General features: G+C 37.5%; 3 protein-coding genes across 4 annotated transcripts; 1 reads left to right on the top strand and 2 right to left on the bottom strand.

Moving 5' to 3' along the window:
- The first annotated feature begins 281 nt into the window (after window positions 1–281).
- Window positions 282–7802, top strand: kif17 (kinesin family member 17). 2 transcript variants are annotated; one of them, XM_056735690.1, is made up of 14 exons: window positions 282–728; window positions 1740–1886; window positions 2357–2458; window positions 2542–2731; window positions 2889–3362; window positions 3449–3552; window positions 4290–4446; window positions 4537–4622; window positions 4743–4864; window positions 5561–5789; window positions 5895–6153; window positions 6236–6315; window positions 6662–6788; window positions 6864–7802. In XM_056735690.1, exons 1-14 carry the CDS (start codon window positions 498–500, stop codon window positions 7049–7051), a joined length of 2496 nt encoding a protein of 831 aa, XP_056591668.1. In that variant the 5' UTR covers window positions 282–497; the 3' UTR covers window positions 7052–7802. The 2 variants fall into 2 exon arrangements, with proteins under 2 accessions (XP_056591668.1, XP_056591669.1); XM_056735691.1 differs by having other exon boundaries at window positions 2889–3341.
- A 2277-nt stretch (window positions 7803–10079) lies between these two features.
- zgc:158258 (uncharacterized protein LOC791186 homolog) lies at window positions 10080–13678 on the bottom strand. The gene is made up of 4 exons (XM_056735692.1): window positions 13575–13678; window positions 11633–11788; window positions 11349–11550; window positions 10080–11274 (listed from the first exon to the last, which is right to left on the bottom strand). Exons 2-4 carry the CDS (start codon window positions 11735–11737, stop codon window positions 10400–10402), a joined length of 1182 nt encoding a protein of 393 aa, XP_056591670.1. The 5' UTR covers window positions 11738–11788; window positions 13575–13678; the 3' UTR covers window positions 10080–10399.
- Window positions 13679–14219: 541 nt separating this feature from the next.
- Window positions 14220–18277, bottom strand: yod1 (YOD1 deubiquitinase). The gene is made up of 3 exons (XM_056735410.1): window positions 18247–18277; window positions 16430–16654; window positions 14220–16312 (listed from the first exon to the last, which is right to left on the bottom strand). The coding sequence occupies exons 2-3, from the start codon at window positions 16635–16637 to the stop codon at window positions 15606–15608; spliced, it is 915 nt and encodes a 304-aa protein (XP_056591388.1). The 5' UTR covers window positions 16638–16654; window positions 18247–18277; the 3' UTR covers window positions 14220–15605.
- Between the last annotated feature and the right edge of the window lie 14 nt (window positions 18278–18291).

An 18291-nucleotide genomic window follows, 5' to 3' on the forward strand; every position in this document is an offset into this window, starting at 1 on the left:
TTTTGATATTTTCACCTTTTGTTCACGTTTCTGAAACTATTTTGCGACTCAACCATTAAGCTTTAAAATAAAAGTAAGACTTTACTAAAGCTGTAGGCCTACATTTTTTGCTAATATCATTTTTCATTAAAACAAATTTGCGTTAATGCAAAGTAGTGAAACATTTGTCGTAAAAAGGATGTAGTTGAATGTTTAAATTATACTTTGTATCGCCGTGCTGACGCGAGGGCCAAAGAAGCATCCGGCGCGTTTGAAGTTTTCGGTTGCTAGGCGACGCAGAACGCCACTGCGGGAGAAACATGCTGCTTTATTTCATGACAACAACTTCAGTTTGACCTCGAACGGAACCTGAACCGGATGACAATATTTGAAAGAGTCTTTCTCATCGTTTCTTACGACAACAGAGCCGCTGGCTGTGTCATCAGAGGGCCATGAGTCCGATCATCGAAGCGATATTAACATCTTTCCTCGGCGTGTGAGCAGCGGAATCTGTCAAGATGGCTTCAGAGTCCGTGAAGGTGGTCGTCAGGTGTCGACCCCTGAATGACAGGGAGAAGTCGATGAACTGTAAAACGGTCGTTTCTATCGACACCGGTCGCTGTCAGTGTTTTATTGAGAAACCCGGAGCCAATGAAGAGCCTCCGAAACAATTCACGTTTGACGGGACTTATTACACCAACCAGTCCACTGAACAGATGTACAACGAGATCGCATATCCTCTGGTGGAGGTAATGTATATTTTTAATCAATGTGTGACAGGTACATCCCTGCTGAAAATAACAATACCAATTCTAACTTTTTCCATAATTTACCATCAGGGGTACATTATTACCATCAAGAACTACGTCATTATGTTTGGGGCCTTGGCTTCAGTTAATGGTGTTTTATTGTTTACAAATAGCAAGAGAACATTCCACCTATTTGAGCCTTTACACATTTCCAGTACAGACTCACAGAGAGCACTGCAGTGTATATTAAAAGCAATATCATTCCCATTTAACCCATTAGAAATTCTGTTATAGTTTCTTTGTTTTTTTTTAGTATGGATGGGGCCACGTTCCAGTGTGCACCTACATTAGATATCTGATACCTTTTTCCTCTCTTATCTGAAACACAATACCTTTACAGTTTATATCAGACATGGAAGTAACCTACATCCCTCTCTATAATAGATTATTTACCAGCGGTGTTGTAAGTTGGGCCCTTTGGTCAACAAGTATACAGCGCTGAGGGCTGTATGTAGTAGCCGATAAAAAGGTCATTATCTTGACAAATTTAAAATGTAAAGTTCATATTTTAGAAATTTACTGCTGAACTATTAAGTAAACATTTTTCCTACATTGTTTATGACCAATTTTTAAATCCTTTAATAAATGGGTATAGTGATGACCGGCAAATGTGTCCTATAGTGTGACAGCAAAAATTAGAAAACAACCTGTTAAAAAAAATATTATTTTATCATATTATTTATATGTTTAATATAAAATAGCATTAGAGTTTTATCGTCATGGTCAGTTTTTTATATCAAATGTTGCACCATAGGACAAATGAACGGTTTGTTTGTGCATACTGTTTACCAACTTATTTCACAATTATTTTGCTGTGTATATTTGCAGTTTTCAAATGTGATGATGACCCTTGGAAGATGTTCTTATAAAATTACATTACATAAATGACTAAATTACTTTTGCATTACACACAAATGTAAGTCAAATATTTTAAAATGATGTTACAAACAGGGTGTGACCGAGGGCTACAATGGGACAATTTTTGCATATGGACAAACAGGAAGTGGCAAGTCGTTCACCATGCAAGGTGTTCTAGATCCTCCATCCCAGAGAGGAATCATCCCCAGAGCTTTTGAACACATCTTTGAGACGATCCAGGTATCAAATCTCCACATGTTGTTCATGTTTTTCTTTGGCCTTCACATATACAGTATATACATGTAAAGTGATAGTTTTGCCAGATATTATCATTCACCCGCTCTGCATGACTGTTTCTCATGCGGAACACGAAAGAAGATATTTTGAGAAACGTGTCAGTGGTTTTGTGACCGTACAATAGAAGTCAATGGGGTCAATGTTGGTTGGTTACCAGATATTCAAAATATCATCTTTTGTGATTAGAAAGACATGAGAGTGAGTAAAAAAGTGTTTTTATTCGAACTATCCCTTTAAATGAACTTTTGATGTACAGTAATATTTTTTCTATTTATTCTGAAATGAATTCATTTACGTTAATTCATCCAGTGACAAAATGGAAATTTTTAAAACAAAATGTACAGCAACAGACAGGTTTTATATTCAGTCACTGAATCACGGAGATCTGAATTCATCTGACCTTTTCTGCGTAGTGTGCAGAGAACGCAAAATTCCTCGTGCGCGCCTCTTACCTTGAGATTTACAAGGAGGAGATCAGAGACCTATTGGGAAAAGAAACAAAACAGAAGCTGGAGGTACGTCATCGCAGCAGGTACAAACCCCCCACAGCTCATTATATGGTGGATGAACTGAATGTCTCAATGTGTGTGTGATGAAGCTAAAGGAACATCCTGAGCGTGGTGTGTACGTACGGGACCTCTCCATGCATACGGTCCACAGCGTTGGGGAATGTGAGCGGATTATGGAACAGGGCTGGAGGAATCGCTCTGTGGGCTACACACTCATGAACAAAGATTCCTCACGCTCACATTCCATATTCGCAATTCACCTGGAGATCTGTAACAAAGGTCAGAACCTGAAACACACACGTTCACAAATAAGACAAATATAGACAAACATTTTGACATTAAGAAGCGTATCTGCGTGTGCTATTTTACTTTTTAACCAAAAAATGAGAAGGATAGATGAATTTCAACCATCTCATTTATCTACTTTATGGCTCAGATGCTGCTGGTGAGGAACATCTGCGAGCCGGTAAACTCAACCTCGTGGATCTTGCAGGAAGTGAACGGCAGTCCAAAACTGGTGCTACTGGAGACCGCCTTCAGGAAGCCACCAAGATCAACTTGTCCCTCTCTGCTCTCGGCAACGTCATATCAGCTCTGGTGGACGGTCGCTCCAAACATATCCCGTACCGTGATTCCAAACTCACACGTCTGCTTCAGGACTCACTGGGCGGAAACACCCGAACTCTCATGGTGGCCTGTCTCTCACCTGCCGACAACAATTACGAGGAGAGCCTCAGCTCTCTGCGGTACGCCAACCGCGCCAAGAGCATCCAGAACCGCCCGCGCATCAACGAGGACCCTAAAGATGCCCTCCTGCGCGAGTACCAAGAGGAGATCAAGAAATTACAGGCGTTAATATCCGGTCAGATGGGTTCTGCCGACCTCACGTGTAAGAAACAGCTTTCAATGGGTATATTTCTTGTTCATGTCTGAAGAGATGTTGCAGAAGCTCAGTGTTGTATTGAGTATACAAGAAAACGTTTGGTTTGTCATCAGCTCTGTTGGCAGGTCAAAGGTCAGGAGGTGATTCATCAACTGTCTCGTCTAGACCTCAGAGCAACACGTCAGAGAGCGAAGCGGAGAAAGACAGGATCAAAGAGGTGTGTGATGATGTCATGTAAGAGTCATCCCTTAGAAAGAAATCAGGATATTTAAGAATACGTTTGTTTTATTATGTATTCTTAAGTAAAGTACAAGTATCAGTTGTGTACTAAATATAATAAAATCAATGTACTAGTGGTATACATCTAAGTGTAATCTTTCAATATTACTTTGGACTTATATCGACAATTCTTCTATATATTGGTTATATCGTTATGTAAAGTATACTTTGAAGTAGGACTTATAGGTATACTGATCAGTTCAATACTTGTGACATATTTCTTTAGTACACTTTGTAGTATGCTCTCAATAAACTACTAGTTAAGTAGTTTTATACTGTGTATATAAAAATGTTAACATACTTAGAATTTTCTATCAGTATAAGTCAAGAACTTAAGTGTAATTTTTTTTGTCAACATTTAATTTTGGGCCTTTTTGCAGTATTTTAATGCAGTGGTAAAGAGAACAGTAGGCGAAGTGGGAGAGAGAAACATTTTTTTTCATAAAGTCCCAGTGAAATTAAAAATGACAATTCTTATTGTTCATGAAATATTGCAGTGTTTATAGTAAATATCTTATCAATGTGGGTCATTTTGTTTTTAAATGTATTTACCCTCATAATCTACTAAAATTCACTGAAATGCCAATCATTTTAAATGAGGTAAATTAGACGGCTTGGGCGGAGCATCCGTTAACTCCATCCGTTTTATTCTTCATGTCTTGTTTGATAATACAGGAATATGAGAAGAAGCTCTCCAGACTGCAGGCAGAGTATGATGCTGAACAAGAGTCTAAAGCCAAACTTCAGGAGGACATCGCTGCATTGAGAACATCATATGAGACTAGACTGTCCTCTCTGGAGCGGTTCAGAGCTGGCCGAACACGTTCCACTGGTAATATTTTAACAACAGTTAAATATCATTACCTCTTTCTTCAGGTGTATTTATATGTCTTCAAGCATCTTGTGGTTTCTTCTTACTCAGATATGGACCATCACAAAGAAGAGCTTATCGCTGAAGTTATGGCCAATGGTGACGAACAGTCAAATGTCGACCAATGTATACCGGAGGTGAAACGAATTTGTCTAAAAATTGGCTTAGATAGGTCATGCAGATCTACATTTACAAATTTCCTGAAATTGGGAGTTAATGCTTCATCTCACAAAGTTAAATTGATCATGTTTGTGTAGGAGAGTCAGTCCGTGACGGTTGATGGCAGTGTGAATAGAGGGCCAAGTGGAGAAAGTTTGTCTCTAGATACGGTTGTGGTGGCCACAACGGGTCAGCTGGACCAGAGGCATGTATTAGAAAGGTGAGAGACTCAAACATACATTATGTTGTTTTATTTCTTTATATTTTGTTATTTATGTTTCCATTCTACATTTTTGAAGTCTGAGTGCCTTTTTATAATTTTGGCAAAGTGTCAGAATTTTTAATCTCCAAGTACTCCACAATGTCAAAAAGATTTCCCTTTGAATAAGAGGTGTTTCCAGTGTCCCTACACCATGTTAAAGTTTTTTGAAGTTGGTTTAGTTTAAGTTTAGTTAAAAACCCAGTCTGTGAAATTTAGCGGCATCTAGCGGTAAGGTTGAGAATTGCAACCAACGGCTCTATCCCCTCCTCTTTTTCAAAGCACTACGTTGCCTGACACAGGACTAAGATGTCATCACATTTTCACCTCTTTGCTGACAGAAATTATTTATAATACATACAAAAACATAAGGTTTCAATATTTTAGGCCTTTATTCACCTCTGAAGACATAGTTATGTACATAACATTGCATTGCATGGTCCTTTAAAGTTGATTTCTCAATTGTACCGTAGTAGTGTACAAACATAAAATACATTATACAAATTAAAATGCAGTACAACACACTTAAATATATGCTGAAAAATATATATATATTGTTCCATTGTATCTGAATATTACACAAATAAAAATTGTTGTTATTTTCATTGTTAGCTAAAGCATGTTGTTAAGTGTCACCAAATATTGTGTTGTGTTAAGGCTGAAGCAACTGGAGCAGGAGTTTGTGGGTGGAGAGCAGGTGAGGAATGAGGAGCTGAAGCAGAGACACAGACAGAGGAAGACTTTGGCCGATCAGAGGAAGAAGCAGCTAATAGAAGCTCTGAGTCAGAGCTGTGAGGAGAGCGAAAGCGTGCTGCTTAATGTCTACGACTCCATTCAAGAAGAAGTTCATGCCAAGGGCAGACACCTGGAAAACACACAGAAGAAGGTAAGAACTTTCAGACATCTTTAAAAAGAAAGCGTGTAGTTAAAGTTAACCACGACTTAATTTGAACTTAAATAAACAGCCGCAGTTCTCCGTCATTGTTAATAGCTCAGAGCTGCAAAGCTGGAGATCAGAGACCTTCAGGCCGAGTTCGAGATGGAGAGAGACGACTACCTCGCCACCATCAGACGTCTGGAACGGGAAGGCCAGCTTCTTCATGGAATTCTGGAGCGAATGTCACCCCTGGTGCGCAGGGACTGTAACTATAGCAACCTGGACCGGCTGCGGAAGGAGGCGGTGTGGGATGAGGAGGGAGGGGTGTGGAGGCTGCCAGAGGTTGTGGTGCAGAAAACTACCTTACCTGCAGGTGAGGTGCTGGAAGTTCAGACATCTTAAAAAGGTTTTTCATTTTGTAAAAATGTTTATTTTATTTTATTTTCGTTCTGCAGTTCCTCCCCCGGGTCCAAGTGGCTTTGGCAGACTTTCAGCACGCAGGAATTCTGCGTCAGACCTAGTCGACCCATCTGTGGTATTAAAGCTTTGAATTAACCATCAAACACAGATAATGCAAGGAATTACATTTGGATACACCTGCCGTTCTTTTAATTATTACTTTTTCTAACATTTTAGAATAATAGTCAGTTTTAAAATCACATAAAATTTAAAAGGTCAAGTTTAAAACCAATGAGGTGGGAAGTTTGAATAGTACTGATAGAGTTCCGATGTTTGCTGACAGCTTTTAATCCTTATTCTTGGTTATTTTACATAAATACTTCATTAAGAATAATTATTATTATAGGCACAGTTTACAATTTCATTTTAAGAATTTTATGCTTAAAACATCCACACTTATCCAACGGTTGGTCTCTTTCCAGCAGGTGGAGGAAGAGGATCGATATAAGGAAATGCTGGACCGCAGTGATAGTAAACATATCGCCACCAACTACTTCAAGCTGAAACGGACCACTCAGTTGTTGGCAGGAGACTCGAATAAAACCACAAGTGAGTGTTTGCATAACTCAAATACCTCATGTTTATTTTGTTTCTATATATCACTAATGCATCGCGTTCTCACAGTGATTTATTCTGGTACGATCAGTAATGGTCCAGGCCATCAGAGCTCCAGTGGATCAAATTTATCCCCCTTATCTACAGAATCTCCCCTTCCACGTCCCTTCCGATTGGAGTCTCTGGGAGTCCTGCCTGCAAATGGCAAAATAAAACGCAAGAAGAGCAAACTGCTCATCCCAACCGAAGGCAACTGACATCACACTCCTTTGAAATATAGTTTTATAAGAGCCCAGAGCTCTTAATTTTTAATAAGCTGCTTCTGACGATGTATTAAGGCCGTTTTTGAATCTCTAGTGATGTGCACAGGGTAAATGTATGACTTGTGATTTTCAGTGGCACAAAATGTGATTTGTAAACACTGTATGAAACATAGGATATGACATAGATATAAGAATTTAAACTACCTAATGCAGAACTAACTGATGCTTCCTAATGTGCTGCACATGTGCTGTATCTGTTTCAGCAAATACTGTAAAATCCACATTTCCTATTTTTTTCTCATTGCAAATCTTAAAACAAATCTTATGACCTGCTACCAATGGTGTTTTATGTAAGAAATATATATTTTGGATGTAGCAGTTTCCTATATGGCACCACCTAGTGGACATTTTGATGATTTGTCTGTTGCAGTCTAAAAACAAACAAGAATTCACAAGTTACAAAACTGGTCATTTTTTTAAGGTCACTTCGTGATTTCTTACTAGGCGTAATATAATTAAGCTGTGATAAAATTTGAAGAAAATTGACTCCTATGTTGGTGTAATTAGCCTATTTTTGTCTACAAAAATAACTGTAGACATACCAGATCATAGAATAATTAGGTAACACTTTACATCAAGGTTCCCTTCATAAAGCATTTATAAATGTGTTCATTAATGATTAATAAGTCAATAACAAATGCATTATAAAGCATCTATAACTGCATAAATAAAAAGGGGGAATCTATACAAAATACCTGCCAAATGGTGATGCAAACCATGAAAGTTTGCCTTAATATAATGGATTCGTGTAACCATTTATTAATGTTGTATTTTCACAGGTTACTAACATTCTTAAGTCATGAATAAATGGTTCACACGAATCCCCTAGGCCTATATTACTTTCATGGTTTGCTAACATTTTTTTCTCTCAACATTTAGAAGTTAGATGTTTGAAGTTGTGAATTGATCACAGACTTCTTTAAAGTGCACTTTCATATCAATTCTTTTAAATATTTGATTCACATCAGAGATGTAGCCTCGTGTTCAAGTATTGTTTTTCAATAAAAAATAAATGTTTTCTGGTTTTGATTTACTATAGGATGTAATTGAATCATTAATAAAACATCATAAACAAGCAAGTTTACGACTACCTTTGTGAATTTAGTGTTAAAAAGTGATCAAAAGTCTGATTAATTTTTCTTGGTAGGCAAGAAAAAACTGCTTTGGATAAGCATCATGATCTGAAGGTATTCTGGAGGGCACCGTAAGACACTTGGAATCGGATCAATTACGAAACATGGCTTGAAAAGTGAAACTGAAATATACAATAATAAGAAAAACCAACATAAGACCCTACAGTCTCCAGCCTGACAGCCTATTTTGCAAATAAATAATGAATAAATTAATTTATGAAGTATTTGTGAGTTAAAATGGCTCACTACACTGCAAAAAATGACTTTCTTACTTAGTCTTTTTTCTTGTTTTCCAGTAAAATTGTCTTCAAATTCTTGAATCAAGATGCATTTTCTTGATGAGCAAACTGACCGAACAAAATAAGTCTTGCTTTTAGTAAAACAAAAATTGTACTTGAAATTAGCAATACATCTGCCAATGGTGTAAGAAAAATAAATCATTTATTAAGGTTTACCTTTTTCTTAGTCACTTATTCAAAATAATTTTTCTTACCCCATTGGCAGATGTTTTTCTTGTTCAAGCACAAATTTACTGAAATTTCATATTTTTTTACTAAAAACAAGACTTATTTTCTTAGGTCAGTTTGCTCATTGAGAAAAACGTTTCTTGATTCAAGAATGTTTAGACATTTTTACTAGAAAACAAGAAAAAAAGACTAAGTAAGAAAGTCATTATTTGCATTTTTATTTACACAGTTATACATGCTTTATAATGCATTTGTAAATAACGTATTAATCATTAATGAACACATTTACAAATGCTTTATAAAGGGAAGCTTAATGTAAAATGTTACCGATATTTAAGATCACGAGAGACATTTCAGTCAAACTTTAACTAAAAATCTTTTGCTTTACAAAGGTAAAGGCCCTTTAACATCCATTTAGCATCAAGGTATTAAACAGATGTAACCTTGATTTAAACCCAACATCGGGTGGCAGTGACCTAAACCCAGCAGACAGTCAGGACTGTAAATAAAGCCACTCAGAGAAAAGCCCCGTCACACTGGATCCGGATACAGTATCACCTGAAAGTTTTTACAGCCGACTCCAAAACACAATCCATGGTGAGAAGTTAACAATACATGAACAACAAATTCAATTCAGCAATTCAGATCCACGGTTATTTGTATTTTTATACTTTAGATGTCCTGGCATTGATCTAGGCACAATCTTTTTAGGACCGTGGTATGTTTTGCCTATGAACTACAAGCATTCCAGTTTGCAGATATGAATATGGTTCAGACACAAGAGTCAATATATTATCTGATGATGCAGTATATTTATGACTTGTTTCTGACTAAACATCCGTCTTACCATCAATCTTTTTCTGTTATTTTATGTTGGAATGTAGTGTGAACTAGCGCCATGAAAGGGTGACCTGTAACTAGGTCAATACAAACAGAAGAGCTGTTCTGTCATGAACTAGATCACATTGCGAGATAAAGTCCTTTTAATGACAGAGGCCGGGTAACATGAACACTGGCCTTTTGCTCGCAACCCAAGATAACATACCAATCTACTGAAGTGCTGTGGCAGATCTCACTGCCCCGCCGTAAACTGAGGAGTTTGACTGATAGATGATCTTTGAAAGGGAACCCGGGTTTCCGGGTACAACAGTCCCTGCTGAGGCGGGTGTACTTAGACAAAACATCATTTCGTAAATCCTTTGGTGAAAATGGTCAAACAGGTTTGATTCAAAAGCGTGTAAAAGAGATTTAGAGCAGGTTCTGATCAACAAGATTAAATGGTAATTTAAGGTTAATCGTTGCGGTTCAAAACCAAAGGTTCACCCGAAAACATGAACACATCATCTTAATCTTCCCCAAAACCAGAAGTCTTCATTTATTCACCCTTATGTCATTCCAAAACTGCATGACTTTCTTCTTGCAACAGAAGATATTTCAACATTGACTTCCGTATAAACACAAAACCACTTGGACATTTCTCAAAATATCTTCAATTGTGTGGCACTGATAAACATGTTTTGATCGACTCGAAGGAAAATAAATAACAGAATTTTATTCTACCCCTTTAAGCGTTAGGCAAAGGCACCATTTAGAGTCAATACATAATAATGATTCATCATAATTATAATGTCAAGAGTAAAGCAGCCCACCGTACTTCTTTACATTTTATGTACATTACAACTTTAGTTTTTCAGCAGTCCCAGTTTTCGTAACGCCTCTCTTCGATCCCTTCCAATGCTGTGCACCGGCACGCTAAAGCCCTGGACGTGTTGAGATTTGGAACGAGAAGGGGACACTTGCTTTGTATTTAACTCTGTGATGTCAGAACCTGAAGGCCCCCGATTGGATCGTTCCAATGTGGCAGCTTTCCCCGCTGAAGTCATGTTGTTGTGTTGTGGATGTGTAGGATCTGTGATGTCGCTCGCAGAACGCTGGTGTAGAGGTTTCTTTGGTTTTGGTGCGACACACGGAGGAAGAGGTTGTTGAGAGGTCTCGTGCTGTCTCGTATTAGACTCAACTTTAAGGAGACCCAACTTACAAAGAGCTTCCAGTCTCACTTTCTCTGGATTCATTAAATCATCCACAGTTAATGCTCTTGTGTGAGGCGTGTTTTTGGAGTTTGGAGGTCCTTCTGGGTTCATTGGGTGTTTTATTTGGGGTTTGGGTGCAACGGGAGGTGGAATGGGCTTGGAGCTTGATTGTTCTTTAGACGGCGGAGGAAGGGTTTGGGTAACGGGGTTGACTTTATTTGCAGGAACCTGTTGCTGTTCTTCGGGTTTTCGTATGGACGCGGTATTACGCAGCTGCACGAGACCTTCGTAAGAGAGCGGCCCCCTGGGAGACGCATTCGACGGATTATTTAGGTTTTCTTCCTCTGTGTCGTTCTTGCTTTTGGTTTTACGTGGAGGAGGTATCACAACTACATTGACCTCTGAAGGAGCTTGTGGAGCGGGTCTGTTGGCTAGAATAAATGGAGTAGGGACCATATAGTTGAGAATGTCATTTTTCCCTGGGCTGTCAGACGACATCCGACTATCAAAATGGCGCTTAGGCATATCTACAACAAAGAAAGATTTAAAGGAAAATATTTGGCATCAGTCAGAAATGATACATGTTAAAAAAGTTACACACCTCGACCGGGAGGCTTGTTGAATACTAAGGATGCAGAGAGGTGGGCCGCTTTGGTCGCCACATTTCCTCGTGCTGGTATTTGATCGGGCTCATCATTGGACAGGCCGCTGTCATCTCCTGTATCCAGGGACTGAATGGTCTCCTCTAGGAACGTGAGACAAGCTTTCTCCTCAGCGGAGAGGAACTCCAAACTATCATCACTCTGAAACATTTAGTCGCGGGTTTCAGTGTTGAAGCAACTTTTTCCCCATACATTCATATATAAATATAAAAGTATTTCTTACAAAGCAGGAGTTGAAGCTGACCACACTGTCACAGCTTCCAGTACTGTCCATCTCTCCCATTGTGTCCAGTGTGTTACCATCTTGCCACGTGTCATTTTTCGGCATTGCAATGAATGTGATGAACACTTCAACAACGTAGATGAAACACCATCTCACCTGAGTGAACAATATACATCAAGGACAATCTGATACCAAACAAGCCCAATTTAATACACATCATGTGTTACAGTCTGTGGGTGGATCAGATTTAGATTGAATAGAAGACACAATAAATGATCACTTTGTTCAAAGATAAGCTTATCTATGATCTGCATTTATGGCACAACAAAATGCTTATCTCAGGCGTAATGTCTGTGTTTTATCTCTCGAATCTAATAAATTGTTAGAAGTAATATTTGTTTATATTAGTTCATGGATTACATGAACTAAAACTTCCACAGCATTTATTCATGCCAATTTCAGCATTTGCTACGGTTTTTAAATCAAAAGTTTCTGTTAACATTAATGCACAATGACCATGAACAATTGTGTTGGTATTTCAGTAAGTCAGGAGTAGAACTCTCTAAAAATGCTACTCGCCTTTGAGTTGTTCCAAACCTGAAAATGTCCTTGTTCAGTTGAACCGAAAGAAAGATAGTTGGAAGAATGTTACTACAATTGAATGTTTTTACTATATAGTCAATGATGCCCCTGAACTGTGAGTTGCTCACATTTTTCCAAATATTTTTTTTGTGTTCATCATAACAAATAAATGTACACAGGTTTGGAACAACTACAGAGGCAGGGTGAGTTATTCATGAGAGTATACCTTTAAGAAAGATTTTCATTGTTTTTTCATGTTATTTACTAAATTTACATATTTTAACAAATACACTTTTATTCTATTTAAAGTGTTACCAAAGTGTTTTTCAATCCTTTTTCCAGATTACATTTTGACAGTATGACCATGTTTCATTGTGAGCTGTCGCTACACATTGTTGTTTTACATCTGAAATTTGAATGTGACGCAGATGATAACATTTTTTCATTCAGCGTTGGGATATATCGTGTGATAGCATGCAAATTTCACAGCAAAGTGTCAAGATAAAAATTTCATTGTTAGTAGCTTTCAAATCCCATAGACTAATTTATCAACAAAAAACGCAAATCTGTATATTTTATAATTTTTATAAGCATTGCTATAGCGGCCTCAGATGTCTATTCACAGTCATTATAAATCAATCAACCTATATTTTTATATAATAGAGTTACTTGGATGGGTGATTGCTTTGTTAGTATATAATTGTGCCCTCTGGCTGACCATAACGTCTGTTGCACAGGTCTAAAGAAATTGATAACTATTGATGGTAAAAACATTGCTGATAGACTTGCTGCTCACAAAACACGTTGTTATAACTGCAACTGTGCTTAAGTTTACTGAGGCTACAGTATTATCAATATGACCTGTATATTGCACAAGACAGAAACGGATCTGTGTTATCTGCTGTAATGGTTCAGTGTCAAATTGCACTAGAAGTGAATTCACATTCCGCAACACTTGGGTAAGATAATAAGTGCTTCAACAAAAGATTTCTTTATGAAAAATTGCTTCTCTTTGATTTACATCTACACTTCGTATTTTTTCTATACTCACATACATTCAGATTTCATTAATTTATATATACAAAAATATATATTTTTCTAAGTGTCAGGTGCTCTTTCTCTTTTTATTATTAACCGTAAACATTTGTTATTTTTCAATTATTAGAGATGCAGACAAAGCAATTCACTGCCTATACGCACGTATATGATTTTAACTGTTGAATGTGTTTTGAAAGCATGTGCTTTCATGATTTATCACATTTAACCATAAAAACTTTAAATTCTTTTTGCTTAGAATTCTAAAATATTTACTTGCACAAACAAGTGCTTAAGAAAAGTATGTGAAATGATCAAACATTACCTCTGGTGCAGAACAGAATAGTCAAGTATCCCAGTAATCCACACACGTCCAGGTGCTGTCTCAGACTGCTGGGGGGGGGGACTAGTGAATGGGATTTACTGTGAAGCCTCTCTGTTCATGGGAAATCTTTGACCAATCATGTTCAAGTGTTTTCTCAAACAGCCAATCAGAGAAGAGACATGTCATGGTAGAGAATAAATTGAACATGCGTCACAATATTACATTAGAATCTAATAATTTAGCAGTAAGCAACGTAAATATATATAAATATATTGATATACATAAAATGTCTTAATTCATTGAACAGCTTTTATTTCTACACACGTCTCTAATGACAAACACATGACAATTGTCAAAGAGGATCAGCTGCAAATCCTGGTTAATCATGTTAATAAACCATTCTTAAAATAACATCAGCTTAATCTGTGTCAACTGTTTTGATTATGTTTTGCCGTATGTTTTCTTTTTAAAGATGTTTGGCTGCTACAGTTGCATGTCAATCACCTGTGTTTAAATACAATTTATAAGTAAATGTACAAAACCACAACCTGTGCAAAACTTGATCATGGCATCACCGAGGCATTGCTATACAGGTGTTAATAGGTGTTTTGTGATATTAAAATACAGCTGACACGCACACAAATATATAAATCAGTTCAAGTTTATTTTTCATTAACCTAAAATAACCAGTGATATGGTTGCAATGAGTGCTGGGCAATGGGCATGCAGTTCTCACTCAAAGTCTTAAATGTGTAACCTAAATGTGCTGTATTTAAAACACTGATCACGGCCATTTGCAAAAATCATCAGGAAAATAAAACAAGTCCTTTGGCCTCACAATGGCATTCCTCAGGTAAATCAGGAATCCTGCTGAAAACCAATACACAATCATGGGGAAAGTACCAGAATGAAAATACATAATCAGTGTAAATGTAAATCTTCTATTTGAAGTTTACTACACACTACCCCTGTAATACTCTGCTACACAAACATTTCTCCTTAACGTCCGATACTGACCAACACCTGTGTTGTTTCAAGCAAACATGGAAAAAGTTCAACATGACACATTTCTTCTCATAAAATATAAAATTAAAGTCACTACAATCACTCTTGGAAGACAGAATTAAAACATTTGCATAAAACAATCCCGTGTGGTCATCTGCATGACACAACGGCTCGCCAAAGAAAAACTAAATCTACATACTCAGCATTTCAGTGAAATTCTACTGTCAGCACCATTGTTATTCACTTCAATGTAAAATCCACACTTCTGAAACCTAACTCGCTCACGCAAACATGTGTAAAACCGCACAGGATTCAGAAACGCACAGAGGTGATACTTACATTTGATCAATTTGAATATTTCAAGTAACAGGTAAAATTAATCCACTAAAGTTAAAACTTGAAGTAGTGTCAAGGTGTCTAATATGACACTGAGAACATGAATAATATAAATACAACAATGCCATTATTAAATCTGAGATCATGACAGGCATTTCCTGCCACATATGTAACAACTCTAGCGTCTACAACTTTAATAATACTCATCTCTAATGTAAATGTGTGAAAAGAGCTGCGTACATGACTCATTACATGGGTCGGTCACAGATTTAAAGTTTCAATAGTTTAAGTCCTACAGAAAAAGCCAAAGTTTTACCAGCAGTTCTTCACACATCTCGTCAGGACAACAGAAAAACATTAAAGGAGCAGTTCACATCCACATACTCATCCTAACAGTTCTATCGTAATCAATAAAACTAACAGATAAACAATCAGTGGCAAATTAAATTCGGTTGAAACCAAGCTTCGTTGTCATGTGAGGTAGCAGATCCAAAAACACAACGCAGCATTTCAACCTCAAGAGTAAACCAAAGTTGAAATAATAAAAAAATGATGGTGAACTCTACGCATGAAGTCTCCGACAGACAACGTGAGGTAGAGGACTGTACCAAGGCTGAACAGACAGTGAGTAGCAATTCAGGTGGCAGTGGAGTGGCAAAATTAGGGGTGATTCAAAAGCAGCGGAGAGTTTTACACCTCCCCAAAGTTGGTGTGTCCGGTGTCCTTGGCGTGCTCCCTCGCTTCCTTCTGCCCCACCAGTCCAGTTTGGCACACCATGCAGCGGAGTGCGAAACGGTTGACATCCGTGAACTGCCTCTTTCTCCGCGCCTCATCTGCTAACTCCAGTGCCTCGGCTAGAATGATATCATCTGTGCCGGAGAACACAGTCTGGGGGGGAACGTCTGAAGGTGGAGGAAAAACCTTTTGAAGTGGATCGTAATGAATACCGTCGTAAATAAGCAGCACACGTTTGGTGTAACCTGCATCCTCGCCGAATCGATCCACGCGCACTGTCTGGGTGTCAACGACACAGATCTCACACTGGTAAAACTTTGAGAGGATAGACACCTCAATGGCACCCCCCCAGGTGTCATCGCGACGAATCCAGGCGCAATAATCTTCATTCGACTTGCCCAGTACTGCCTCTGAGTATGCGGTAGGGTCACTTGCTACGATTTGTGCGATGAGGCCTCTCATTTCAGAGGCACAGGCCGGATCGTATACACCCCCTTCCATAACATAGTTCACACTGGTAAACAAACAGGAGTTGTCTGCAGGGACAACACGGCGTTCTACAACCGGGTGAGGGTCAAAACTGGGCCCTTTGGTCACCATGGTTTGTGTTTGAGGTTTCGGTTTCGGTTTGTTCTTCTCCTCTTCTACAATCAATGTGTCTCCTGTCAAGAAGAAAGCAAACTTAAAATAAAATTTACAAATGACCACAAATGACCGCAAATGAAATCAATGAAATCAATTAACGAACGTGACTGTATAGCCAATGGAAAAAATGAAACCTGATTTGATGGGGTAGTCTTTAATGTGGGCTTCGCCATTAGGTAGATCTAGACTGGATGGTGGATAGCCAACCATTATTTTCTGTACGTCACAAGGTATCCCTGTAAGCTCTTCAATCTTGTCTTTAAGCTCCTGGACACAGGACTGGTGTGTAAGCCCCTGCATTAGATGGGTCCCATTCTTGGCCTTGCAACGTAGACGCAGCATCCTGTACCTGTTCAGTTCTGAACACAGAACGGTTTCATTAAACAAAGTAAAGTGAAATTAGGAGCAGTTACAGTTACATACAACCAGTGCTCAAGGTTTACCTGAAGCAATGCTGAAATAAATGCTGTAATAGTGTGTGTACAGAGCTGGGTAGTAACGGATTACTTGTAATCTGCATAACGTAATCAGATTCCAAAAATCAAGTACTTGTAGTTGAATTATGTTAATCGTAATCAGAGTACAGTTACTATTTTATTGTCACACATTGATAACATTACATATTACTTTTTATTTTTTGTTCACAAAGGTAATACAAAATATTTATATGTTCTCCATTGTTTAAATTGGATTTTGTGTAAGATAATCACAAGCACAGGCGAGTGATATGTTTAATCTTACACAACTTGATTTTGTTGTTTTGTAACAGTGTGTAGCTGTCACCAGTTTACCCTTGTGAACATTAACATTTGTTATTAGCAAAACATTACTAATCTGGCTGTAATTAATGCAAGTATTTATAAATCTAAATTATGTATAAAAAATGCTATGTTTTAGATTATAATCTTATTGTCAGATTGCTGTTTGAAAACGTTTTGTGTTACCCATCACTGCATGAATATTACACCCATTTGCATTGATTTGGTATCTACACTTCATATCTACACTGGAAGGCCTTTTTTTCGACTCTTTAACTATTTTACGGTGACTACATGTGCTGTTGTTTTGCAGTCATTCAGTATAAAGACATTTGACTAACTTCAAGCACGTCATGTTCTTTTATAATTTAATTAAATATAATTTTAAAATTTGTTAACACATAGATACACCAGGTAACTGATTTCAGTAACTGATTACAATTCTCAAGTAATCTACCCAGCTCTGAATATGCAATACCTGGCCAAATACAAAATGGTGACCACATAAAGCAATCCGAGCCTCCTGAGATTGTAACATGTTTTATAAAAGCCAAAACAAACATATAATATAGTTGGTGATCAGATTAAGATGACACAGTTATTTCCCAGTTTATTTGCTCAAACAGACACGTCACAGTATACAAATATTTCAGCTGTGTAAGCAAATGCAGCTTTTGTTCTATTGTGAAATACAAATGCCATGTTACTAACCAATGAAAAAAATACAGACAACGTACTTCACAACTAATATATAGCAATAACATGAACTACTGACTAATCATTTGATTTTAACCATTACAGCACTATCCCTAACTTAATATAATATTAATATAACGTTAAACAGACGAGCAAACCAAAAGATTACGTTACACAGCCAAGCAAAAGACCAAAAATAATAATTCCATATATCGTTACACAATTAAGTGGTTGTCTTTGCGCAATGAAATAATAATAAAGTGAATGACTCAAGACAAACGTCAATGCTGAAAGCAATTGAATGTAAACTAATGTTAGTCAGGCTAGTCGACTAGCAGCTAACGTTATAAAACTCATCTGATATATAATTAAATCACCTTAAATAAATAAAACGCGTTTATTTGACTAGAAATAAATACTTTAAAGAAAAAGAAGTATATTGTATTATTTTATAAAACAATATTGGGTAGTTTGTGGTTTCAACGAAGCTCACTCACCACCGAGCGCCTCTTCACAACAACACACCGACCGGCGAGTAGAAA

This window comes from Triplophysa dalaica, chromosome 21 (genome assembly GCF_015846415.1).
Source record: "Triplophysa dalaica isolate WHDGS20190420 chromosome 21, ASM1584641v1, whole genome shotgun sequence".
NCBI lineage: Eukaryota > Metazoa > Chordata > Actinopteri > Cypriniformes > Nemacheilidae > Triplophysa > Triplophysa dalaica.

What these genes read in the sequence shown, in the direction of transcription:
- kif17 (XM_056735690.1), top strand. Translation starts at nt 498, where the DNA reads ATGGCTTCAGAGTCCGTGAAGGTGGTCGTCAGGTGTCGACCCCTGAAT. An exon ending in AAACAAAACAGAAGCTGGAG is followed by an intron (nt 2,459 to 2,541) that starts GTACGTCATCGC and finishes TGTGTGATGAAG; the next exon opens with CTAAAGGAACATCCTGAGCG. An exon ending in TGGCCGAACACGTTCCACTG is followed by an intron (nt 4,447 to 4,536) that starts GTAATATTTTAA and finishes CTTCTTACTCAG; the next exon opens with ATATGGACCATCACAAAGAA.
- zgc:158258 (XM_056735692.1), bottom strand. Translation starts at nt 11,737, where the DNA reads ATGCCGAAAAATGACACGTGGCAAGATGGTAACACACTGGACACAATG. An exon ending in TCAGCTTCAACTCCTGCTTT is followed by an intron (nt 11,551 to 11,632) that starts GTAAGAAATACT and finishes TAAATGTTTCAG; the next exon opens with AGTGATGATAGTTTGGAGTT. An exon ending in CAACAAGCCTCCCGGTCGAG is followed by an intron (nt 11,275 to 11,348) that starts GTGTGTAACTTT and finishes TCTTTGTTGTAG; the next exon opens with ATATGCCTAAGCGCCATTTT.
- yod1 (XM_056735410.1), bottom strand. Translation starts at nt 16,637, where the DNA reads ATGCTGCGTCTACGTTGCAAGGCCAAGAATGGGACCCATCTAATGCAG. An exon ending in AGACTACCCCATCAAATCAG is followed by an intron (nt 16,313 to 16,429) that starts GTTTCATTTTTT and finishes TCTTCTTGACAG; the next exon opens with GAGACACATTGATTGTAGAA.